The 26,348-nt window shown below is 47.7% G+C and overlaps 2 protein-coding genes across 2 annotated transcripts in view; both read left to right on the top strand.

Moving 5' to 3' along the window:
* Window positions 1–16,711, top strand: part of LOC115540025 (nidogen-1) — a 22,318-nt gene extending 5,607 nt beyond the window's left edge. The window contains exons 3-20 of the mRNA XM_030350989.1: window positions 1–84; window positions 239–756; window positions 1,142–1,282; window positions 1,593–1,844; window positions 2,164–2,361; window positions 3,617–3,862; window positions 5,252–5,389; window positions 5,884–6,009; window positions 7,327–7,470; window positions 8,281–8,409; window positions 10,312–10,545; window positions 10,851–11,023; window positions 11,499–11,625; window positions 12,408–12,579; window positions 13,259–13,416; window positions 13,648–13,771; window positions 14,680–14,792; window positions 15,394–16,711. The exon at window positions 1–84 is cut by the window's left edge and continues 146 nt beyond it. Of these exons, the coding sequence (XP_030206849.1) occupies window positions 1–84; window positions 239–756; window positions 1,142–1,282; window positions 1,593–1,844; window positions 2,164–2,361; window positions 3,617–3,862; window positions 5,252–5,389; window positions 5,884–6,009; window positions 7,327–7,470; window positions 8,281–8,409; window positions 10,312–10,545; window positions 10,851–11,023; window positions 11,499–11,625; window positions 12,408–12,579; window positions 13,259–13,416; window positions 13,648–13,771; window positions 14,680–14,792; window positions 15,394–15,497 (3,181 nt within the window). The 3' untranslated portion in view covers window positions 15,498–16,711. The remainder of the gene's footprint in view (window positions 85–238; window positions 757–1,141; window positions 1,283–1,592; window positions 1,845–2,163; window positions 2,362–3,616; window positions 3,863–5,251; window positions 5,390–5,883; window positions 6,010–7,326; window positions 7,471–8,280; window positions 8,410–10,311; window positions 10,546–10,850; window positions 11,024–11,498; window positions 11,626–12,407; window positions 12,580–13,258; window positions 13,417–13,647; window positions 13,772–14,679; window positions 14,793–15,393) is intronic.
* A 178-nt stretch (window positions 16,712–16,889) lies between these two features.
* rrp36 (ribosomal RNA processing 36) lies at window positions 16,890–21,664 on the top strand. The gene is made up of 9 exons (XM_030351000.1): window positions 16,890–16,961; window positions 17,044–17,103; window positions 17,218–17,705; window positions 18,101–18,236; window positions 19,295–19,361; window positions 20,088–20,192; window positions 20,492–20,566; window positions 20,977–21,094; window positions 21,295–21,664. The coding sequence occupies exons 3-9, from the start codon at window positions 17,258–17,260 to the stop codon at window positions 21,444–21,446; spliced, it is 1,101 nt and encodes a 366-aa protein (XP_030206860.1). The 5' UTR covers window positions 16,890–16,961; window positions 17,044–17,103; window positions 17,218–17,257; the 3' UTR covers window positions 21,447–21,664.
* The last annotated feature ends 4,684 nt before the right edge of the window (window positions 21,665–26,348 follow it).

The raw sequence follows: 26,348 nt of genomic DNA, 5'->3' as shown, positions 1-26,348 counted from the left end.
GATAGGCTGGTTCGGTTACATAACCGAGGGAGAGTACTACAGCACCACAACAGAGGAAGAGAGCTCCATTGCAGCCCTGGCAGAGTATGTGGCGCATCTCGTCCGCTTACTTGACCACCATATTTTATGTCCCTTCACCAGGGTGCTGGTTCGAGACCCGGCTCCTCCTAGCTAAATGTCGGGATGTTGAAGCTGATAGCATTTAGTCACCACTGTTGTTTTGGTCGTATCATTACAGGAAGACAAACACAGGTCGCGCGGGTGTCTGGGCGTACAAGGTCGGACACCTTTACTATGTCGACATCCTTCCTGGCAAGGCCAACACGATCACTGGACCGGAGCCGGAGGGAGCCGTTGTCACCGAGTCTCCAAGGCATCCAGAGGATAAGCAGGAAGTAGAGACGGAGGCCCCAGGCTCAGCTGTGGAGGATACCGAGATGACCCCTCTTATCATTCAGCCTGAGCCTCAGAACACGACCCCGGACCACCAGCCTGAGACCCAAGACCCATTTGAGCCAGAAACAGAGACACCATTACTTGGTACCACATACCCTAATCCTGAGAGCACCCAAACCCTCGAATTCACCCCACAGACCACGGAAGCATGGTACCCCGATCTGGAGGAACCTCAACAACCACAGACCAATGAACAAGAGTATCCTGAACCAGAAGAAGCAGAGCACCCAGGAAGAACAAGTCCTGAGCGGCCCCAGCGTCCAGAGGTGGTGGTGGTAGACCAAGACCTGGATGTAGACGGTAAAGATCACTAGAGTTCATTCATTCATTGACAAAAGGGTGACGGTACTACCGGTAATGGTACCAACAGTAACGTTTAGGGTAAGGTTACTGACTGAAAGGTTTTCCACCGGCAACGTTAGGATTCTAACGGTAAGGTTACAAACAGCGTTTTTACTAACGGCGTGATTGCTAGCAGGAAGGTTACTAGCGACAAGGTTACTAGCGGCCGTGTTGCTAGTGGTAAGGTTGCTAGCGATAAGTTTGCTAGCTGTAAGTTTTTTAACGGTAAGGCTACTAGCATAAGGTTTGTAAAAGTAATGTTAGTAACGTAATGTGTCCAGTGTTAGGTTTCTAACCTTGAGATCTCTGTGTTTAACAATGGAAGGCCTCTTTTCCTCCACAGTGTTTTCCTACAACTCTGAGACCTGCAGCCGCACCAGACTGACTTGCTCCGCCTTCGCTGATTGCCGCGACTACAGCACCGGGCCCTGCTGCCAGTGCCGTCCTGGTTTCTATGGTAACGGGAAGGACTGTGTTGCAGAAGGTAAGACACTAGCAACCCCCGACGGACCAAAATATGTCTGGACGCAATTGGATAGACAAACCTACAACCAATCAGAGCAACGGCCCTCGTCAAATATCAGTGGTAGACATCTTGGTTGTTTATCAAAATGCCTCAACAGCGCTCCCATAGGATGTATGTCATTGTATGAAGCCCCCCAGGTTTTAGATCTAATGTTTGGGTTGCGATGCTGACGGTGCAGCAGGCTGACGGTGCTGGAGGGTGGGGTCACGGTGTTGCAGGGTGGGCTAACATTGCTGGAGGGTGGGCTAACATTGCTGGTGCTCGACAGGGAAACCCCAGAGGATGAACGGGAAGGTGAACGGCCGTGTCTTTGTGGGTGACGCCTCCACCCCCGTCCAGCTCAGCAACAACGATCTCCACTCCTACGTGGTGGCCAACGACGGACGGGCGTACGTCGCCATCAGCAGCGTCCCCGCGGGCCTGGGCCCCTCCCTCCAGCCCCTGACCTCGCTGGGCGGAGTCATGGGCTGGGCCTTCGCTCTGGAGCAACCGGGCTACCAGAACGGATTCAGCCTCATCGGTACGACAACACCACGACAAAAACATAATAACAACAAGACACCAACAACATCATAATAATAACAACCACACCCCAACAACAACATAATAACAACAAGACGCCAACAGCAACATAATAACAACAACCACACCACAACAACAACATAATAACAACAACCATACCACAACAACATAATAACAACAACCACACCACTACAACAACAACTTAATACCAACAACAGCGCCACAAACAACAAAGCAACCACAACATAATAACAAGACCCAACCACAATATACGAATAATCACAACCACAACATAACCACCCCTGTTGTGCCCACAGGAGGTGTCTTCAGCAGGCAGGTGGAGGTGGTGTGGGGGGGTGGAGAGAGACTCAGCATAACCCAGGAGTTCCAGGGCATCGACGAGCACGAACACCTGCTGGTCAGCACCTCCCTGGAGGGGAGGGTCCCTGAGCTGGCCCCCGGGGCGTCCGTCCACATCCAGGCCTACCAGGAGGTCTACCAGCACAGCGGCAACTGTAATGCTACACACAGTACTGCAGTACCTGTAGTACTGTATTTATTATTATTATTTTTTTTTTATTTATTATGTTTATATATTTTTATTTTTTTTCCACAATTTCTTGTTTGTTTTTTTTAACGATTTATGATGACTATATGCTCTGTAAGGGGACCTTGGGTGTCTTGAAAGGCGCCCCTAAATTAAATGTATTATTATTAGTAGTAGTACTGCACACGGGACAGCACAGTCGGACCCCAGGAAGACTAGCTCCCACTCCGGTGCTATGCTAATGGGGATCCTAATCATAATAATAATAGTAATAATAATAATGCACTGCAGTATTACACACAGTACTGCAGTACTACACGCAGCACTGCAGTACTACACACAGTACTGCAGTTCTACACACAGTACTGCAGTGCTACACACAGCACTACACACAATACTGCGTGACCTCACACAGTACCTCTATAATGTTAACAGAACTGAAGTACTACCCACAGTACTGCAGTACTGTACACAGTACTACACATACTGCTACACAGCATTATAGTACTATAGAAAGAAATACAGTATTACACACAGTACTACACACACTACTGCAGTACTGTACACAGTACTACACATACTACTACACAGCATTATAGTACTATAGACAGTAATACAATATTACACACAGTACTACAAACAGTACTGCAGTACTTCACACGCAACTACAGTACTTCACAAAGTAGTGCACATATATACAGATACAAACACACTATTTTAAATAAAGAAATTAAAGGAATCCAAAACATACAATGTAGAACAGATAGAAAGTGTGAATTAGCTTTTGTCCATTTATGTTGTTATGAGGAACGTGTTCCTTAATGTTGACATGAGGAAGGTGTTCATGTTCCTTAATGCTGACATGAGGAACGTGTTCATGTTCCTTAATGTTGACATGAGGAACGTGTTCATGTTCTTAATGTTGACCTGAGGGACGTGTTCATGTTCCTTAATGTTGACATGAGGAACGTGTTCATGTTCCTTAATGTTGACATAAGGAACGTGTTCATGTTCTTGATGTTGATCTGAGGAACGTGTTCATGTTCCAAGAGTTTGTAATAGAAAGCGTTCTGTGAGAAAACAAATAAAAGATCAGGCATGTTGAAGGCAGCAGTGGAACGGCAAGGGGTTAAAGGTCAGGCTGCGTTGACTTCCTGTCAGCAGAATCCCTGGTGCTTCTCCAAATAATATTCCTCCTCCTCCTCCTCCTCCTCCTCCTCCAGACATCACCTCCTCCTCCAACAGGGAGTACACCGTCACCCTGCCCAGTGGGGAGACGCGGCCCCAAACCTTCCAGTGGCGGCAGACCATCAGCTTCCAGAGCTGTCCACATGACGACGGTCGTCAGGACGACGGGAGGCGCGCACCCCAGACCCAGCAGCTGAGCGTGGACCAGATCTTCGTGATGTACGACACAGAGAACCAGCTCATCCGATACGCCATGAGCAACAAGATAGGATCCATGAGCAGTGAGTCCTGCACCTCCTACACCTCCTCCTACACCTCATACACCTTCTCCTACACCTTCTCCTACACCTCCTCCTACACCTCCTCCTACACCTCCCCTCCTAAACCTCCTCCCCATGCTTGGAGGTGGGGAGTATTAGGGAGGATTTAGAGGTTCCACCTTCCTTTTCATGCACTTTTAAGAGGATATCTGGGAGGAAATTACATCCAGTGAGGTCGCCCTCAGAGTTCTGCCGGAAAAATGCTGAGGTTAGAGGCCGTGTTTTCTTCAGCTGTCAAGAGAGACCGGGGGAGGGAGGGAGGGAAAGAGAGAGAGAGAGAGAGAGAGAGAGAGAGAGAGAGAGAGAGAGAGAGAGAGAGAGAGAGAGAGAGAGAGAGAGAGAGAGAGAGAGAGAGAGAGAGAGAGAGAGAGAGAGAGAGAGAGAGAGAGAGAGAGAGAGAGAGAGATCTTTGAGGAGGTATAACAGCTAGGAGGCTCTGTGTGTGTGTGTGTGTGTGTGTGTGTGTGTGTGTGTGTGTGTGTGTGTGTGTGTGTGTGTGTGTGTGTGTGTGTGTCTGTGTTTGTGTGTGTGTGTGTGTGTGTGTGTGTGTGTGTGTGTGTGTGCGTGCGTGCGTGTGTGTGTGTGTGTGTGTGTGTGTGTGTGTGTGTGTGTGTGTGTGTGTGTGTGTGTTTGTCTGTAGCCAGCAGGTTAAACTAACATCTGTACAACATCTGGCTCTAGTTCCTGCTGAGGTCACATGGTCTCACAGGAAGCTGATTGGCTGCTGCCACGGTGACCGGGGAAACCAGTGGACACATGTAGTTCGACTAACACAGATAACTTTATTACAACTAACTATAACAACAACTATAACTTTATTGCAACTAACCATTAACATTTGATAACAGCTATAACTTTATAAAAACAGACTTTTACCGCTTAACCACACCGATACTCAAATGTTGGGAACCACTGTACATATATGATATTTCCTTCTAGTTAATGCTGACATAATTTATTTCATCCTAGATGCTATTTAATGCTCATTGTTGTGCTAGAAGATAGCACAATAACAATAATGTACAATAATATAAGTTTAATGGTATTTAATTTGCTAGTAGATTATGCTAGTCCGCGCTAGGAGATGCTTGTCTTTGCTAGTAGATGCTAGGTGATGCTAGGCCATGCTAGTAAATCCAACTAGTCTGTGCTAGTTGATGCTATCTATGCTAGATGAAAGACGGTGTATGTCTATGCTAATAGATGCTAGTGAATTCTAGTCTGTGCTAGTAGATGGTAGTAAATGTTAGTCTATGCTAGTAGATACCAGATGAGGCCATGCTAATATATGCTAGTCAATGCTAAGCCGTGTTAGTGGATAGTAATTCAACTTTTCAACCTTTGTTTCAGGTGGACCCCCGGAGCAGAACCCGTGCTTCACGGGTCGTCACGGCTGTGACAACAACGCCGTCTGTCGTCATGGAGACGGACTCGAGTTCACTTGCAAGTGTTCCATTGGCTTCAGCGGAGACGGGAGGACCTGCTATGGTAACACCCAGGGCCGTCGGACTGCGGGTGTTAGGTGGACATTTGTGGGGGGGCCCAAGGCAGATGGGGGCCCCTAAAAAAAAATATATATATATATTATTTCTTTAGAATTTTCTAACAACCCCAAGTGGTAGGAGCCGCACACTGCGCTCAGCGGCAATTGCCGCCAGGCCACGTCTCGCCCCCCTCGTAGATGTATGTTAATATGTTAATGTTTGTAGATGTATGTTAATATATGTGTAGATGTATGTAAATCTGTGTAGATGATTATTGATAATATTTTTTTATATGTAGAATGTATTTTCACATATATGTGTCAATGTGTGTGGATGTATATTAACATATGTTGATATGTGTGGATGTATTTTAATCTATGTTAATCTGTGGTAATATGTATAGATGTATATTAATATTTGTTAATATTTGTAGATGTATGTGGATCTGTGTTAATATGTGTACATGTACAGTATATTAATGTATGTTAATATGTGTAGATGTAGACGAGTGCCGGGCCGCCCCCCCAGTCTGTGGGCGGGACTCTGTCTGCACCAATCAGCAGGGGAGTTTCCGCTGCGACTGCCCCGACGGCTTCCTACCCGGGGACCACAACACCTGCATCAGTATGTACCGGGATGTGTGTGTGTGCGTGTGTGTGTGTGTGTGTGTGTGTGTGTGTGTGTGTGTGTGTGTGTGTGTGTGTGTGCGTGCGTGTGTGTGTGTGTGTGTGTATGTGTGTGTGTGGAGGGGTGGTGCATGTGTGTGTGTGCATGTGTCTTAGGAGAGGGGGGTGCATGTATGTGTTTGTGCGTGTATGTGAAGGGTGTGTGTGTGTGTGTGTGTGTGTGTGTGTGTGTGTGTGTGTGTGTGTGTGTGTGTGTGTTGAGAGGGGGTGCATGTGTATGTTTGTGCGTGTATGTGAGGGGTGTATGTGTGTGTGTGTGTGTGTGTGTGTGTGTGTGTGTGTGTGTGTATGTGTGTGTGTGTGTGTGCGACACCCAAAGTGTCCTGCTGTGTACAGATGTTGAAGAGTGACCTTGTAGAAATAAACAGACTTGATGTGATCCATATGTTGGATGAAAGCCAGGAGGATATTACGGGCGGGATTCTCTACTCGCACTGATATACCATGGGTGTTGAGGGGTGTGTGTGTGTGTGTGTGTGTGTGTGTGTGTGTGTGTGTGTGTGTGTGTGTGTGTTTGTGTTTGGGTGTGTGTGTGTGTGTGTTTAGGATTGTGTGTGTGTAGGGGGGGGATTATGTGGGCGATGAAGAATAACTTAATTTAGGACACTTCAGACGGCAAAATATTTTATTTTATTTTAGAGCAAGATCATGGGAAGATGTAGGCAGCAAAGGTACCAAGCATACAGTCCATGAGAAAATGGGTGGACATGATTCTGATAGGGAGATGTTCACATCAAATGCAGTTAATAGTATACAAAGGTAATTAGGTAGGTGAGAGGGAATGACCGTCGTGGGGAGTTTAGGATTGGCGATGGCTGAAGTCAGACATGGCAGGAGAGACCAAGTTAAATTACAATACACGGTGAAGGAGACATGTCCTGTCTGCAAATCTGCAAGCAAGACTGCAACACAGTTAAAGGAATCTACACAACAAAGAAGTCAGTACACTAGCATGGCCTCAGTGTCAGACTCCGTGGCTACAATGCAAATGCTAACTAAATTAACACCTTTCTGTTAGAGCGAGGAAGGGAGGTATCTCTCGATCCAAGGAGAATCTATACAAAGTAATTTTCAATTGACTATTATTTATATACACAAGGTTTATATAATCTCTATATAATTGTGTTTTATAGTTAAAATTTATATTTTCGTGACAGTTTCGTGTGTGTTATTTTTTTGGGGATTTTGTGTGTGGGTTTGGAATCTTGTGTCGTGGGTGCGTCTAAAGCGGTTTGTGCGTATTGTGTGTCTTTAGGGGAGGAGCTTCCTGTGGACCACTGCCAGGCAGGGCGTCATGACTGTGATGTCATAGAGAGAGCAACGTGTCACTTCACCGGAGGCTCCGCCTACCTCTGTTCCTGCCTGCCGGGTTACCTAGGAGACGGACGTGTGTGTGAGGGTGAGCAGAAGCGCCTCGGAGAGTGTGTGCGTGTGTGTGTGTTCAAGAGTGTGTTGGACTGTGTGTTGGAAAGTGTGTGTGTGTGTGTGTGTGTGTGTGTGTGTGTGTGTGTGTGTGTGTGTGTGTGTGTGTGTGTGTGCGTGTGTGTGTGTGTGTGTGTGTGTGTGTGTGTGTGTGTGTGTGTGTGTGTGTGTGTGTGCGTGCGTGTGTGTGTGTGTGTGTGTGTGTGTATGTGTGTGTGTGTGTTGGAGAGTATATGTGTGTCTGTCCTCGACATGTTCTGACTCTGCTGGCCTTGTCCTTGGGCAAGGCATCAGATAACTGCTCTATCAGAGTCTGGGGTAGACCCCCCCAGTTACCGTGGCGATGAGAACGTCTGCCTGGTGCTCGTGTGACTGAGAGGATATCATCGCTCACCTCGTCTCCGTAGACACGGGGTCACGTGACTAGACCAGCTCTTCGTCAAATCAGAACGTAACCATAACAGTGAAGTGCAATCAGAAATCACACGCTGTTCCTTTTCCTGATGACCTTGGGAACTGGTCCTGACCACTTGAGATCCACCAGTACTCCTAGTACCATGAGTATCATGAGTAGTTAGGGGTACTAGTACTGCAGTATCATGAGTATCCTCACGGGTACTAGTACTGCAGTACCATGAGTATCCTTAGGGGTTCTAGTACTGCAGTAATGACTAATGAGTTAATGACGATCCCTGAATAGTAGATCTGTAGTGAGTTAATGATGAACCATGAATAGTAGATCTGCAATGAGTTGAGGACCCAACGTTTTTTGGACCCCCTCCTCCAGATGTGGATGAGTGCCAGCAGGGTCGTTGTCACGCCGACGCGGTCTGCTTCAACACCCAGGGATCCTACATCTGTCAATGCCGCCCAGGTTTCCAAGGCGATGGTTTCCACTGCAGCCCCGTTTCCACAGGTAGTTCCAGTTACTGTTTATTACCATTTATCGTTATTATTCTACTAATACTACAGTACAGAGACAGGGCATTAAGGAGCAGGTAGGGGTTGGACAGTACAGAGACAGGGCATTAAGGAGCAGGTAGGGGTTGGACAGTACAGAGACAGGGCATTAAGGAGCAGGTAGGGGTTAGACAGTACAGAGACAGGTCATTAAGGATCAGGTAGGGGTTAGACAGTACAGAGACAGGTCATTAAGGAGCAGGTAGGGGTTGGACAGTACAGAGACAGGGCATTAAGGAGCAGGTAGGGGTTGGACAGTAGAGTGACAGGGCATTAAGGAGCAGGTAGGGGTTGGACAGTACAGAGACAGGGCATTAAGGAGCAGGTAGGGGTTAGACAGTACAGAGACATGGCATTAAGGAGCAGGTAGGGGTTGGACAGTACAGAGACAGGGCATTAAGGAGCAGGTAGGGGCTACACAGTAAAGATACAGGGTATTTAGGAGCAGGTAGGGGTTGGACAGTACAGAATCATGTCATTAAGGAGAATGTAGGGGATAGACAGTGTGCCGGGGTGTTTAACATTGGGTCCAGTGGAAGGACGATAGGGGAGATATGCAGGACTGCTCTAGGCTCAACAAACAGCAGCAGACTGTTTATCTCCTGGAGAGGAGCAGACGCGGTGACGCAGAGCAGCCCATGACTCGTCCTGTAAACAGAAGAGCACGTCTATAGGCCTGGGTTAGACCTGGACTATAGGACTGGGTTAGACCTGGACTATAGGACTGGGTTAGACCTGGACTATAGGACTGGGTTAGACCTGGTCTATAGGCCTGGGTTAGACCTGGACTATAGGACTGGGTTAGACCTGGACTATAGGACTGGGTTAGACCTGGTCTATAGGACTGGGTTAGACCTGGTCTATAGGACTGGGTCAGACCTGGTCTATAGGACTGGGTTAGACCTGGACTATAGGACTGGGTTAGACCTGGTCTATAGGACTGGGTTAGACCTGGTCTATAGGACTGGGTCAGACCTGGTCTATAGGACTGGGTCAGACCTGGTCTATAGGACTGGGTCAGACCTGGACTATAGAACTGGATCAGACCTGGTCTATTGGGCTGGGTTAGACCTGGTCTATCGGGCTGGGTCAGACCTGGTCTATCGGGCTGGGTTGAAACCAGATCTACAGGATTGGGAATGGGATAGATCCGGTCTTTAGGATAGGGGTTAGATCAGGTCTATTAGGCTGGGTTGAGACCAGGTCTATGGGACTGGGGTTAGTCCAGGTCTATGGCACTGGGGTTAGTCCAGGTCTACAGGACTGGGGTTAGTCCAGGTCTATGGGATTTGGTTAAACCAGGTCTACAGGACTTGGGTTAGACCAGGTCAACAGTACTGGGGTTAGTCCAGGTCTATAGGACTGGGGTTAGACCAGGCCTCGAGGGCTGGTGTAAGTCCAGGTATATAGGACTGGGTTAGACTAGATCTGTAGTGAATGGGTCTCTAGAGGTAGAATGGGAGCTCTTGCCGTCCTGCTGTTCACAGTGGGGCCTGTCCTCTGTTGTTGGAGGTGTGTAATTACTTCCTTGGGCTTTGGCCTCTTTACGACCTACTCGCTGTAAACATCCTTAAGTCTCCGAGCCGCAAAACTCCCGCCTCTCGCTGAGGTGCAATTTAGAGCTGTATGTTATAGAGTGGTGATATAGAGCTGTACGTTATAGAGTGGTGCCATAGAGCTGTATGTAATAGAGTGGTGATATAGAGCTGTATGTTATAGAGTGGTGATATAGAGCTGTATGTTATAGAGTGGTGATATAGAGATAATGTTATAGAGTGGTGCTATAGAGCTGAATGTTATAGAGTGGTGATATAGAGCTGAATGTTATAGACTGGTGATATAGAGCTGTATGTTATAGAGCGGGAGCCGACGGCGTGTGAGCGCCACAGAGAGAGCGTGAAGGCGCCCCCTAGCGAAGGCCTCCTGTCTTTCTTCCGGCCGCGCCCGGCAGTTGGTCAGTACGTCCCCCAGTGTGACGAGGGCGGGGCCTACCGGCCCACCCAGTGCCACCCCACTGCCGCCCAGTGCTGGTGTGTCGACCCCCGCGGGCAGGAGGTCCCCGGCACCCGCACCGCAGACACACACCCCCTCTGTAAGTAACCGTGACAACCTGCTAATCCCTCTCCCTGAGTCACCACGACAGCCAGCTACTCTCTCTGCGTAACCATGACGGCCAGTTCACCTTTCCGGTTCCCATGGCAACCGGCTACCCTGTCTGAACTGAGACGGCAACCAGCTCCTTTCGCTGCGTGACCACCACAACCGGCTTGACCTCCTATGTGCATCCTTGACAACCGCCGTAACCTACATCAGTAACCATGACGACTGACCCCTGAATGCGTATGCAGCATGCGTTCAAGCCCTCACCCCTCCTGTTATTGGCTGCCTGTCCCCCAGGTATCGACCAGGCCATAGCTCCGCCCACGGCAGGCCCCGTCCCCAGGCCTGATGTCATCCCGGTGGCACCGGGAGCCCGCCTCCTGTTCGCCCAGAGCGGGAAGATGGAGCAGATCCCCCTGGATGGAGACGCCATGAGGAAGGAGCTCACCTCCACCCTGCTACACATCCCTGTAAAACAAACCTCCACCCTGCTACACATCCCTTTAACACAAACCTCCACCCTCCTACACAGCCCTGTAACACACACCTTCACCCTGCTACACATCCCTGTAACACACACCTCCACCCTGCTAGACATCCCTGTAACACACACCTCCACCCTGCTACACATCCCTGTAACACACACCTCCACCCTGCTACATAGCCCTGTAAACACACACACAACACAGACACACATATACCACTACCGTGCTGCATGCACACACACACATACACAGTCATCCAAATCCCCCGTTATCATTAACTAGTTAGCTCTCTGTGCAGGCAGAGAGAGGGCCAGCTTGCTAGTAATCATCCCTGCTGCCGAAACTAGCTAGTTAGCTGTATTGTCTTTAACCAATTTAGAGTAAAACAAATCTTGTTTTTAAAATAAATAACTGCCATGGGCGATGTGTGTGCTGAGGTCTGTTCCTGTTATGTGACCAGGATCGCGTGGTCATCTCCGTGGCGTTCGACTGTGTTGATCAAATGGTGTACTGGAGTGACATCACCGGCCCCGCCATCAGCAAGGCCAGCCTAAGCGGTGGAGACATCATCCCCGTCATTACTACAGGTAACAAAACACTACCACGGGTTACACCAGGTGACAGGACAGGTAACAGGACAGGTAACAGGACAGGTAACAGGACAGGTAACAGGACAGGTAACAAGACAGGTAACAGGACAGGTAACAGGACAGGTAACAGGACAGGTAACAGGACAGGTAACAAAACACTACCACGGGTTACACCAGGTAACAGGACAGGTAACAGGACAGGTAACAAGACAGGTAACAGGACAGGTAACAAGACAGGTAACAAAACACTACCACGGGTAACACCAGGTAACAGGACAGGTAACAAAACACTACCACGGGTAACACCAGGTAACAGGACAGGTAACAGGACAGGTAACAGGACAGGTAACAAAACACTACCACAGGTAACACCAGTTAACAGGAAAGGTAACACTATGTGCAACATCACAGGTTACAGCACAGGTAACATCACAGGTAACGCTAGGTAACACCACAGGTAACAGGACAGGTAACACCACAGGTAGAAGCACAGGTAGCATTACAGGTAACAGCATAGTTAACGCTAGGTAACAGCACCGGTAACAGGACAGGTAACGCTAGGTAACACCACAGGTAACGCTAGGTAACACCCCAGGTAACACCACAGGTAACAGGACAGGTAACACCACAGGTAACACCACAGGTAACACCACAGGTAACATGACAGGTAGCACCACAGGTAACAGGACAGATAACACCACAAGTAACACCACAGGTAACACCACAGGTAGCTCCAGGTAACACTAGAAGAAGGGGGTTGTAAAGAGACGTCTGTGCAGGTCTGGAGAGCCCCGAGGGTGTGGCGGTGGACCACGTGTCCCGGCTGCTGTTCTGGACCGACTCCATGCGCGACACCGTGGAGGTGTCCCAGCTCGACGGCAGCCAGCGCCACGTCCTGTTCGACACGGATCTGGTCAACCCCCGGCCCATCGTGGTGGATCCCACCTACGGGTGGGTGGTCCCTCAATATAATCAATATAACCAATGATCATCAACACACAGGAACACATTCAGCTGCACCTGACCGGTCGGCACAGGTGACATGAAAAGAGATGAGGAACTATAGGAGTCTTTTCTGTACTCAAAGTATTAGTAGTAGAAGTATTAACAGTACCAGACTAGTAGTACCAGTGGCAGTAACACAGTAATAACAGCAGCACTGCAGGTATAGCAGTATAAGTTGTATTAATAGAAGTATAAACAGTAGTAGCAGTAGCAGGACAGAGTATTACTGCAGTACTAGTACTAGTAGTAGTAGCACATAGTATTACTGCAGTTTTAGCAGTAGTAGAACACAGTGTTGCTGCAGTACTAAAAGTAGAAGAACCCAGTACTACTGTAGTACTAGTACTACCAGTTATAGTACATAGTGCAGCGCTAGCGGTAGAACACAACATTACTGCAGTAGTAGTAGCAGTAGAACCCAGTATTACTGCAGTACTAGTAGCAGCAGAACCCAGTATTACTGCAGTACTAGCAGCAGCAGAACCCAGTATTAACGTAGTACTAGCTGTAGTAGAACACACCATTACTGCAGTACCAGTAGTAGTATAACCCAGTATTACTGCAGTACAAGCAGCAGCAGAACCCAGTACTATTGCAATACTAAATGGTGGTGCTCTGGTTATAGCCGACTGTACTGGGCGGACTGGAACCGAGACGGACCCAAGATCGAGACGGCCAACATGGACGGCTCGGAGAGGACGGTTCTGGTGAAGGATGACCTGGGCCTGCCCAACGGCCTGACCTTTGACCCGGAGACACAGCTCCTCTGCTGGGCCGATGCAGGTAACCATGGAAACACAGAGAATACTTTGTGAAAGTACTAAAGTGCAGGATGCTGCACGACAGTAGTACAATTAGAAAAAGGCAAAGGATAATCGTTCACATTTCCTAGTCATGCGAGGTAGACAAGATTGACAGTATATGACGCTCCGGATAGAACTGTCCATCGTCTAAAAGCTCTGCTGTGTTCTGATTGGTCGGTCGGGCTGTGATCGGATGTTCTGATTGGTTTAGGCACACGGAAGGTGGAGTGCTGGGACGCCGGTCGCCGGGTGCGTCGTCAGGTGGTCTCTGGGGTCCAGTACCCCTTCGGCCTCGCGTCGTACGGAGGAAACCTGTTCTACACCGACTGGAGGAGGTACCAAAATGATACTACATTATATATTTAAGCAATAGATCACTTCAGTCAGTGGTATGTGCTCATTATACCACTGTGAAGGGGGTCGCCGGCCCTCCGCTGCGCGTCTGGGCCGGACAACGCCCCTTAACAGTGGTATAATGAGCACATACCACTGACTGAAGTGATCTATTGCTTTTATACAACGGTTACTGTTATGGCGAAACGAAAGTCATCGACACACTACATTTAAAAAGAAACCAAGAAAGTCAAAGTAGCCGTTTTCTTAAAGAATACAAGAAAGTAGTCCCTCCTGGCTGCCGCTATGCATCGACGGTCGTTATGCAACACACTTTAGCGTCCCTCCGAGAGAAGGCTCCGATAGAGCGGTTCGCCGGCAATTTATCCTATGGAGCAGTTCACTCGCCGTGTGCCTAAGCGTTCGTTAGTCTCTCCATCGCCTTGCTCACTCCCGGAGTAACAACATTTACACCCTCCGTCATCCAACATATGTTTTACTTTGTAACTGTTTCTACTTCCAGGCGCGGAGTGATATGCAAACTTTCACAAAAGTATCGGGCGTCATAGCAGTTATGTATACGCTCATTATACAACAGTTGGGAACCAATCAGATCGCTGGATTTAGGTCCCCCGTTGTATAATATATTATTATATATTACAATATACATTATACTGCGTTATATATTATATTATACATTATACATGGTATGATATATTATATTTTACATTATATTATATATTATACATTAGATATTATTTTATACATTAAATATTATACATTATATGATATATGAAACTATATATTCTATACACACTGTGTGTGTGTGTGTGTGTGTGTGTGTGTGTGTGTGTGTGTGTGTGTGTGTGTGTGTGTGTGTGTGTGTGTGTGTGTGCGTATGTGTGCGCAGGGCGGCGGTTGTGACGGTGGATCGCAGTGCGGAGAGAGAGACGGACGAATTCCTGCCTCAGAAGCGTTCCCAGCCATACGGGATCACCGTGGCAACCACACAGTGTCACGAAGGTACCCTAACTACCCCTGACCTCTGACCTCTGACCTCCGACCTGACTGGTCAGCTCGGAGCAGAAAAAACACTTCGGTTCTGAATATCCACACCAGCACAGTAGAGACCCATGGGGTAGAGACTCAGACCCCGGCACAGATCTAGAGGGTAGAGACCCAGATACTGAGACCCAGGATGAGACCCAGATACTGAGACAGGGGGGAGAGACCCAGATACTGAGACGGGGGGAGAGACCCAGATACTGAGACAGGGGGGAGAGACCCAGATACTGAGACAGGGGGGAGAGACCCGGAAACTGAGACAGGGGGGAGAGACCCAGATACTGAGACAGGGGGGAGAGACCCAGATACAGACCCAGGCAGAGACCCAGGGGGTGGAGAGACCCAGGTAGGGACTCAGGGGGTAGAGACCCAAGGGGGTAGTGACCCTGGTAAGAGACCCTAGGGGTAGAGACCCTGGGTGTAGAGATACAGTGGGTGGAAAGACCCAGTGGTTGGAGACCCAGGGCAAGAACCATATCCTAAACGGTGCCATCCTGGCATAATGTCCTGGTGCATTATGGGGGATAACACTCTGACCACCTCTTCGTCTGGATGCTAGGATACAACTACTGCTTCAACAACGGCGGCTGCTCCCAGCTGTGTCTCCCTCGCCCCGGGGGCTTCACCTGCCGCTGCCCCTCCCATGGAGACGGCACATGCTAGGACAGGAAGCTGGTCCGCCAGACAGGAAGTGACATGAGTCTGCTGACCGGGAGCGGCTAATTATACCTCCCCCTCCGAGGCCGACGGAGGAGGCTTACATTGCTGACAAACAAGTGTGTTTATAAGTGTACTACTAACACGCTCACGTGTTTATAAGTGTACTGTTGACACAGTAGTGTGTTTATAAGTTTACTGTTGACACACTAGCGTCTTTATAAGCGTACTGCTAACGCAATAATGTGTTTATAAGTGTACTGCTAACACACTAGTGTGTTTTTGTGTGTACTGCTGGCACACTAGTGTGTTTATAATTGTACTGGGTTCTTTCTAAATGCTACTTGAAGGAACCTTGTCTGCCAGATGTGGAGAAGGCTACAACAAAACCTGTTGAAGAGCTTTTAAAGAACATTTCCAAACTTTCAGGAAACATTTTCAGGGAGTTTCCATTTTTATAAACGATCATACACATCCAGCGCTCAGGACTCATCACTGTGAAAGCGTGTCCACGCTTTTCTATATGAACGCTCACATTGAATTATTATTATTGTCATTGTTATTATCATGAACAAGCACCAAGTCCAACCAATGGGCCTTATTCATCAAGCAGCCATCTTCCACACTCATGGCCGAGGGAGACTGCTCTCCTTCTTTCCTTTTGATTGGTTGATCTGTTGGCCAACTGTGGGGTCAACGCTACACTCAGGAGGACGGAGCCAGGGGAAGGATTTCCGTTATTTGATTCCTGAACCAAATTACCACTACTTTGAGATGGAAGATCTTTTTGAGCTAGATGTATGTTTATTATTAATATTATAATATGACATCAAACTGTAGCTTTGTGCAGCAGTGCTTGAAGTCCTGGTGTTTTATTAATACTCTTGTGTATCGTATTTAGAAAAGAGTATTTATCGATAGTTCTACTGAACTCAAGCAAAGTTAGCTAGAAATGCACTGCTTTTGTTGTTGTTTAACCAAGAAATTGTAAATAATTTCCCACAATATAAACATTGTCTGACATATTACCCTTCTTTCCATCAATCAATATGTATATATCATCTATCGGTTTTCTACTGTTTTCTACTGTCTTACTTACGTTCCAAAGAGAGCCATGTTACTTGCGTTGCATAGGCTACGTATATAAAACCAAATATCACTGTTTATTCGGGCGGTATCTTGAATAAAGAACAAAATGTACAGCCTCAATAAACCTCGAACCAGCTGCTGGGATTTACTGAGGTGGAACACGCACTCTGGAGAACACGTGAATGGCAACACGCAGACAATGTAAAACACGCCAATAAAGCACATCTTATCTTATTAGTGATTAAAGGTTTCGCAGTGCTGCCGCGGGTCACCGCTAGACGGCAGCACCCGCTTGAGAGGATCAGCTGACCACCGGCTTCCCGGAAATGAAGGAAAACAAGGTCCCACATGTTGGAAGAAGAGCTGCCCATTTAAGTTTCGGTATTTTTATTTATTAATATTAAATTGACTCATTAGGTTATAGTTCTTAAGCCTTCGGAGCTCTAATGGTATATTGTGTTAGGTAATTCTGCGGATCTTTGATGCGTAATCGACTCATAACTCAAAGCCAGTCGCTAACCAGGTGAGATCGATACTACATGGTTCTGCTTCAGTGTTTAGTGTAAGAATCGCTTTAATGGTTAAAGCCATGTTCATACTGTTGAGGTGATTCCTTAAGTTGTCGTCTAATCCTTAGAACACTGCGGAGAAGCTGTCGGTTGTTATAAATCCTAATCATGACCAGCATACCCAAGAAAGCGAAGCTGAAAAGTGGCGATAAAAGTAGCATTGTGAGGAAGAAGATGGAGGAGACGGCGTTCTCAGGCGACAGCGAGGAAGAGTCCGATGTCGAAATGGAAGCAAACTTCGCGCTTCTGACCAAGAACAGGACGATTGTGGGGGAGGAAGAGAAGGGTGATGAAGGTGGTGCATCTAGTGGTGAGGAGGAGAGTGGAGACGGTAGTGATGAAGAAGAGGAGGATAGGGGAGAAGGAAGTGATAAAGAGGAGGAAGAGCGGGGAGAAGGTAGTAGTAGTGGTGGTGATGATGATGAGGAGGAGCAGGGAGAAGGTAGTGATGAAGATGATGATGATGAGGGTGAAAGCTCGGATGAAGATGATGAAAGTGGAGAGACGAAGGAGGTGGACGCTGTAGGAAACGCACACACTGAAAAAGATGTGAAAGGTGAGTTTAGGTTTTGCTCAAGACCACATTTGGCCTGTGGTTAAATGCATCTGCTATTTATAAGTTACATATTCTATGTTATTAATAAATATACCATTTTATTATTTAAGATAATTAATATGTACAGTGTGTTTACGTCATAGATGGCCCCTGCAGTCCAGTTTAGAGCTCATCCCGTGATATTTTCACAGCACTGTTGTAAAGGAGGTGACGTGAGTCACCTCCATTCTGCAAGTTATCGCAGAACTTAAACTATTTCGAGTCACCGCCTGTGGCTTAAATAATTACCATACTATTTCCATGAGTGCGTTAAGTCAACGCTGTGGTCCAAACCATGACCTCTAGAACTCGTACCCTGGTTGCTGCGGTCCTCTGAACGACCCCCTCTGTTCCAGAGCTGTCCACCATGTCCTTTGAGGAAATCCTGAAGCTGCAGCAGAAGGTTGGGATGAAGGCCTACAAGAAGATGGCCCACGGCTCCACCGTCGGCCCGCGGGCCCGCAGAGGAGAGAAACGCCTCAACAAGAACAGGTGACCTTTGACCTTCTGATGCTGAGTCCACACTTCCACACGCCCCAAGGTCGCGGGGATCCAAACTCGGAGACACAATGCATCTGCGTCTTTGCAGAGCGGCCTGCATGTGTACTTGGATGTCACTTTACCCGTACACAAGGGGGCAGCATAGCCTTTCAGACCACAAATATACATTGCACCTTTCATAACGTCAGGGAAGATATCTCCATGGTAACCGTTCCTGTCTTTTATCTCCATGGAAACTAACCCTGTTTCACATCGCCATGGTAACTGTTTCATAACTTTATATGTAGTCACTGAAGTTCTAGTCAGTGTAACTATGCCCACTACCCCTCCACTAATACATCAGCCCTACAGAGTTATTTGAGTATCTTACCATGTAGAAAGCAGGAGGGGATAAGGGGCATCTTGCTCAAGGATGGCTTCTGGTCCAACATGGGGATTGAACCCAGAACCCTCTTGGCTGGGTGTCCAACACCCTGACCACAAGACGGTCCTGTGTTCCTGTGCTTTAGAACCATAGAGAACCTCCTGACCACTGTACTGTCCTGTGTTCTTGAGCTATAGAACCATAGAGAACCTCCTGACCACTGTACTGTCCTGTGTTCTTGAGCTATAGAACCATAGAGAACGTCCTGACCAATGGACTGTCCTGTGTTCCTGTGCTTTAGAACCATAGAGAACCTCCTGACCACTGTACTGTCCTGTGTTCTTGAGCTATAGAACCATAGAGAACCTCCTGACCACTGTACTGTCCTGTGTTCTTGAGCTATAGAACCATAGAGAACGTCCTGACCAATGGACTGTCCTTTGTCCTTGTGTTCCAGGCCTGACCCCTGGACTGTCCTTTGTCCTTGTGTTCCAGGCCTGACCCCTGGACCGTCCTTTGTCCTTGTGTTCCAGGCCTGACCCCTGGACTGTCCTTTGTCCTTGTGTTCCAGGCCTGACCCCTGGACTGTCCTTTGTCCTTGTGTTCCAGGCCTGACCCCTGGACTGTCCTTTGTCCTTGTGTTCCAGGCCTGACCCCTGGACTGTCCTTTGTCCTTGTGTTCCAGGCCCATAGAGATTTCCTCCAAGAGATATGTCCCGTTCCTGAGGGAGGTGGTCGCAGTGAAGAAGAGTGTGAGTGTTTTAAAGCTGGTCTTCCTTTCAGGAATTTAAGATCTGCCCAGTATTACAGAAGCTAGGGAAGCCAGGGAAATATTCCATGTTTCCCTTCTTTATTATTATTATAACTACCATATTATATTATGCTTATATCATACCAAGCTTTTATATTATTATATCAATAACTACTAATATAATAATAATTCTACCTTTACTACAAACCCCATATTGTATAATCAGTTATTCAATTAGTATAATACTGTGGTGACCCACAAGTACGATTAAGAGGCATTCACCCAGGGTCTGTACCTTTTTAAGGGAAAGGGTTACGCAACAGAGTTGCGGTTTTAACCTGGTGTCCCCGTTTGACCTCTCTCGCGCTTGATGTGAAGTTATATTGAAGTGGAGCGTAAAGCCGACTGACAGCGTCTCCGTCCCTTGTCTCCTCATTTATTGCACTCCACAATACCTCCCATACTGTATATATGATATCGTAGTGGGCTGTCATGGTCTGGTGTATCAAGGTGGTGTGTCCTAATAAGAGCTGTTGTGTTCTTATATGACCTGGGCCCAATCCCATTTCTACCCCTTGCCCCTTCCCCTTACCCCTCCCCCTTGTTTTGAAGGGGGAAGGGGATGGGGTAAGGGGTAGAAATGGGATTGGGCCCTGGTGTATTGGTTTGGGGTCTTCTAATATGATCTGGTGTGTCGCTTCCTAATGTGACCCGGTGTGCTTTGTAGGTGAGACGGGACCCTCGCTTTGACGACCTCTCAGGAGAATACAAGCCGGAGATCTTCGAGAAAACCTACCGCTTCATCAATGACATCAGAAGCTCGGAGAAGGAGGTGTGTGAGGACGCAACCAGTATAAACCAGTTGCAGAGGTTACAGATAGTTTCAACCCAAGTCCCCGTGTCACGTTGCTATTATCCAGAGGGGAATTTGTAGAATATCCACTAACCCTCGGACTCCACAAACTGCTAATGCGATGTGTTTCTAGTAACACAAACCACAGCATGACGTCGGGACGGCCCTGGCGACCCATATTGGAAATCTTGTCTGACCGTTGGCGATCAAACCTGCAGCAGTCTGTGTGTGTGTGTGCGTGTGTAATGAGTGTGTGCGTGTGTCCTCTTCGTCCTCAGGAAGTGAAGAAGATGATGAAGCGGTCTCAGCGCCCCTCCAAAAAGGAGGAGCTGAAGACCCTGGTTCTGAGGATGGTGAGATCACATCCTGTCTCATACATCACATCCTGTCTCATGCATCACATCCTGTCTCATACAGCACATCCTGTCTCATGCATTACATCCTGTCTCGTACATCAGATCCTCTCTTTATCTGGTGGTGAGGTCACATGACTGATGCATCACATCCTGTCTCATACAGCACATCCTGTCTTTATCTCACTCATACATCACATCCTGTCTATCTGGGATTTCTCATCTATAGGTCTTACATTTTATTGTTCATAAATCACTGTGTGTGTGTGTGTGTGTGTGTGTGTGTGTGTGTGTGTGTGTGTGTGTGTGTGTGTGTGTGTGTGTGTGTGTGTGTGTGTGTGTGTGTGTGTGTGTGTGTGTGTGTGTTGATCAAGTGACATTTGTGTTGATCACATGACTGTGTTTTGTAGGACAACCAGGAGCGGTCGAGAAGGAGCCAGGAGGTGCAGAGGGAGAAGGAGCTGGAGTTCAAGAGGAAGCAGAAGGAGCAGGCAGCGCAGGGCCTGCAGCCCTTCTTCCTCAACAAGGGTAGGTGGAGCCCACACAGGCCACGCCCACACACAGGCCACGCCCGCTGAGGTCATGCCCACACAAACCACGCCCCCATGGTGTACACACCGTCTCAGTTTGGGTCTGGAGGGCTCTAGAGGCTGGGGGGCTCTACCGTGTGAGGCTATATGGTTGAGGCTGAGGGCTCCTATGTTCTGACCTCTCTGTTCCCCCCCCAGGCGAGCAGAACAAGCTGCAGCTAGCGGAGAAGTACGAGCAGCTGAAGAGGAGCGGCAAGCTGGAAAATTTCCTGACCAAGAAGAGGAAGAGGAACGCCACCAAGGACCGCAAGAAGCTGCCTTACCAGAACTACAAAAACCAAGACCAATAGTCCAACCAGAACTACTATCACCAGAATCCATAGTTACACCAGAACTACAAACCCAAGCCCCACCAGAACTACGAACCCCAGATCTTTATGTGTGTGTTTTGAAGGGCTACGATCCGGATGTTGAAGTGAACAAACTTCTGGAACTCCGTTTGAAACGGGTCAGTTGTTCATGTTACACTTCATTTTATTCAGTCAATTCAAATAAATGTATAAAAGTACCTATTTTCTCTGTGTGTGTATATGTATTGATTGTCTATGTAGTAATCTGTGTGTTTGGATGTATGAATCAAGTGTGTGTGCTATCAGGGCTGAAAAGATCTTGAACGATTGCATTCACCCGCCCTTCTTATGAAGCCCCGCCCGACCCACTCCCATTTAATGCAGCCCCCCCCCTCCCCCCCTCCTCTGATGCACCCATGTTGTGCTACTGGTAGTGGACTACTAATCCGCGCGCCGTGCACAATATGGCGACCGTTGAAATTCTAACTTCAGTGTGTGGGCCAGTACTTCTGGTCCAAACTTCCGGTGATCTGACACATCTACAGCGAAACAGCGAGAGCAAGCTTGTTTGTTTACCAAAGAGTTAGTTTACCAGAGAGATCTTTTTTTTCTGTTAATGAGTGTTTTTAGGATTCGAGGTAGGCGACTTGCCTTTCAAAGGGTGAGGGCCTCAGGACTTCAATGTTGTGTGCCATTGTGTACCGTTTCGTCACGGTACAACAAGAAAGTTAGCTTTCATTCATTCCCCGTTGACGCTGCGGTACGGGCTGAGTGGAAGCAGAGTATCCGGAGGGATGACTTCAACCCGACCAAAAACACCCGGGTCTGTAGTCGGCATTTGCCTCCTATAGTTTCATGCCATTTTGGAGATTAATTGAACCTGCTGAGACCCACAAGATGATTCGCATAACCAACGCCAAGACCGCCTCTGCCAGCATCAGAACAGGTAATGTGGTAACATGACGTAAATGCTAAGAGTTGTAGGTTTATGTAACACTGAAAGTGGATAAGGTTAGGGTTCACTGTTTTATTTCATAACTGCACCTGTTGGTTTGTGAGTTAAATCCATTTAACTAAAAAGTAAAAGCCAACCAGCTGATATTAGTATTATTTTCTGATTTTTACTCTAACAACAATGGCAAGGTTACTAAACAGAGGGTTTTGTTATATCTCAACAGAAACCGAGACCCATTGACGAGTGTCTGCTCTTCCTGATGTACCTGTCAGTGGGTTTGACCAGTGTCTGCTGTTCCTGATGTACCTGTCAGTGGGTTTGACCAGTGTCTGCTGTTCCTGATGTACCTGTCAGTGGGTTTGACCAGTGTCTGCTGTTCCTGATGTACCTGTCAGTGGGTTTGACCAGTGTCTGCTGTTCCTGATGTACCTGTCAGTGGGTTTGACCAGTGTCTGCTGTTCCTGATGTACCTGTCAGTGGGTTTGACCAGTGTCTGCTGTTCCTGATGTACCTGTCGGTGGGTTTCCCTCTTGGGGACCTTGCAGAGTGGTTCAACATTCATCGCACTACTGCAGGTTGGATAATCTCTACATGGACCCATTTCCTGTACTGCCTGCTGGGAAGCAAGCGCCTTTGGGTTCCTCCAGAGATAGTGAGAGCTCACCTGCCACCTGAGTTTCCAGCTTTTTCTGACACCCAGGTTGTCCTTGATCGTACAGAGATATTCTGTCAGACGCCATCCTCCCTGCTCCTTCAGAGTGAGCTTTTCTCGACCTACAAATCACATACTACATTCAAGGCCATGTGACCTAAGCTCAGGTTTTGTAGAGATTTGTAAAACTGAACAATGAAATCTCAACACGATTGACTTATAACTCTAGTTTTTTTAAAGATTTGTCAAGATGACCACCACGACCAAATCAGAATGTGCTTCTATAGCTGTGCAAATCTGAACAGTAAAAACGCAACATACAGGCTTATTTATTGAGCCTAACATTAGTCCAGGATTTGTATATATTTGATGAACAATAAAACCTGATATTAGTTTAGGATTTGTATATTATATTAAAAAAGATTAACAATAAAACCTGATATTAATTCAGGATTTGTATCAATTTGTAAAGATTAACAATAAAACCTGATATTAGTTCAGGATTTGTATAGATTTGTAAAGATGAACAATAAAACCAGAAGAACATTTACAAACTGATTGAAACAGAACAGATTGAATGAAACATTGATTTTTAAAAGATCAGATCAAGTAATGATAGAAAAATAAATGATCGCCATCTCGCCGGAAGTAAAGACCCACACACTCGAGTGAGCGGAAGTAGAACGGAAGTAGACTCTTGCACCGAGCGAATATAGTGCCAAACCATCCTGGCATCGTTGTTGCGTGAAATAATTCCTCCACTCCAGGCTGCCTGGTGGGTGGTGCTCGTATAGCCATGTGAGTCTTCATCGGGGAAAACCGGACGCACCCGACTAATGGTCACCGTGGCAACGGAGGTGGCAAGGGGTGTGGATCTTTTCATCAGAGTGAGGGCCGCACTCTTGAGACCTCTGCACCTCACACATAGGGTGACCACCTGCTAATAAGCCCAAGGGGGCACAAGGGGTATGTTTCGGGGGGACAATGGGGGACACTGCCTGGCACGGCGGTGCCCCCACCTCACGGGCAGTCTCACTGTTAGTGGTTTACCCATTTCTAGCACATGCCACCTTACATGGTATATTAATAATGCCCTATTCCCCTAACCATGTGTGATTACTGATGTATGCTCATGAATAGGCCAACCAATGTGTATTTTTTTCTAAATTAAAATTCATAATACTTTGAACATTCAATGAACATTCAATGAATTGACACACAGATGCACCTCCACTCCCAATTTACTTTAACCACACCTTTTCACCTTCTTAATTGGAATTGGCAGTGCCTCAGACTCAGTCTCTTCCTCCATTTTTTTCGAATTGGAAAGCGCGCCTCTAAAAGTTCCTTCCCTGTGTGTGTCTGGTATGCACGTGCGTGCACTGTCATGACAACAACGAAAAAGTTGATAACAACCTAGTCAGCAGTTCAACTGAGAGGTGGGTGTGGCAGCAGTAGCGTGCTGAACTATCAAGTACTGTTCGTTTGGCTGCCTGGGGCTCCAGGATATAGAGAGCGACATTGTTTTCGCGTGACACGGTCTCAATTTGCGGGACGCATGGTTGGGCTTCAAAACGCTGTGCGCGCACGCGGTACGCGGAGACGGGTGGTCACCCTACTCACACACGTTACACACACACACTGCGTGAGTGCAGTGTTTTCGTGTGCAAGGCTTTCAGTGTGTTCCCTGGACCATCTGAATGTGACCTCCTGTTTGGAACGTCTCCTTCATGGACGGCTGGGGAAGAGGAGGTTGAGGTTTATACCATAACATTATCATAATGTTACTGTCAGAGAGGGCTGCCCAGTACAGCCAGTCTGCTGCTTCTTCTCCTTGGAGTGGCCCAGTACAGCCAGTCTTGTACTGGTTCACCTAGGAGTGGCCCAGGACAGCCAGTCTGCTTCTGGTTCTACTGAGAGCAGCCCAGTGCAACCCCAGTTTGCTTCTGGTTCTACTGGGAGCGGCCCAGTACACCCACCTTCAAGGCTCACCCCTCATATCAGATGATGTTGTGGTGGAGGGGGTCATATGACCTGCTCCCAGTGCTGAACCGGCCTGACCTCTGACCCCAGATGGAGTGGATCTCTGGTGCGTGTGTTGGTTTAAGTCCAACACACTGCCGCTACCCCTCTGCAACGCAGAAGACACACACACACACACACACACACACACACACACACACACACACACACACACACACACACACACACACACACACATGTCTCTCACACACACACACACACGTACACACACACACACACACACACACACAGTAGAACGCACCGCCATGTACAGAGAGAAACACAACATAAGATATACCGAGAGAGGAGACAAGGGGAGAGGAGAGAAGGGGAGAGGAGGAGCGGAGAGGAGAGAAGGGGAGAGGAGGAAGGGAGAGGAGAGAATGGGAGAGGAGAGAAGGGGAGAAGAGGGGAGAGGTAAAAGGGGAAGAGTCTCTGAAACAGAACAAAGGTGAGCTTGTGGAGTGCAATAAATGAGGAGACAAGGGACGGAGATGCGTCGAGTCGGCTTTACTCTCCACTTCAATATAACTTCACATCAAGCGCGAGCGAGGTCAAACGGGGACACCAGGTTAAAACCGCAACTCTGTTTGGTAACCCTTTCCCTTAAAACTACAGTCCCTTGGAGAATGCCCCTTAATCGTACGTGTGGGTCACCACAAGCTCATTATTATAGCTGGAGCAGCTCGGAGATAAAAACATCCAATAATTCTCTCACACACACACACACAAAGCTATTACACACACACAGACACACACGCACACACACACACACACACACACACACACACACGCCAAACACACACACAGACACACGTACCATCACATAGACGTACACACCAAACACACACACACACACACAAACACAAACACACACACACACACGCACACACACACACACTCTGATGGTGACCAGCTGGAGGACAGCTCTGTGACAAAGGTAGACACATACCATCATACATACACACGCAACATATCACACACACACACACACACACACACACACACACACACACACACACACACACACGCACACACACGCACGCACGCGCACGCACACGCACGCACGCACACACACGCATATACACTGTCTTGGTCTGGTTTTCTATGTGTTTAATACAACATGCATACCTAATTAATAACAGTCATAACAAACAGGGGACCTGTCTGCCAACTCCATTAGCGTTTCAGTGAATTTGCCAAGAAGGAGTTAATTAGCAACAAAGACGTGCCCGCTAAACGCAGGACTTGCCTACTGTTTGTCTGTTTGTCA

Source organism: Gadus morhua, chromosome 3 (assembly GCF_902167405.1).
Source record: "Gadus morhua chromosome 3, gadMor3.0, whole genome shotgun sequence".
In the NCBI taxonomy this organism is placed as follows: domain Eukaryota; kingdom Metazoa; phylum Chordata; class Actinopteri; order Gadiformes; family Gadidae; genus Gadus; species Gadus morhua.
Note: the sequence above shows the minus strand (reverse complement) of the source record. Positions and strands in the feature narration are given on the sequence as shown.

Coding starts and splice junctions, on each gene's coding strand:
- rrp36 (XM_030351000.1), top strand. CDS start 17,258: ATGACCAGCATACCCAAGAAAGCGAAGCTGAAAAGTGGCGATAAAAGT. Junction 17,706..18,100: donor CACTGAAAAAGATGTGAAAG/GTGAGTTTAGGT, acceptor CCTCTGTTCCAG/AGCTGTCCACCATGTCCTTT. Junction 19,362..20,087: donor TGGTCGCAGTGAAGAAGAGT/GTGAGTGTTTTA, acceptor TGTGCTTTGTAG/GTGAGACGGGACCCTCGCTT.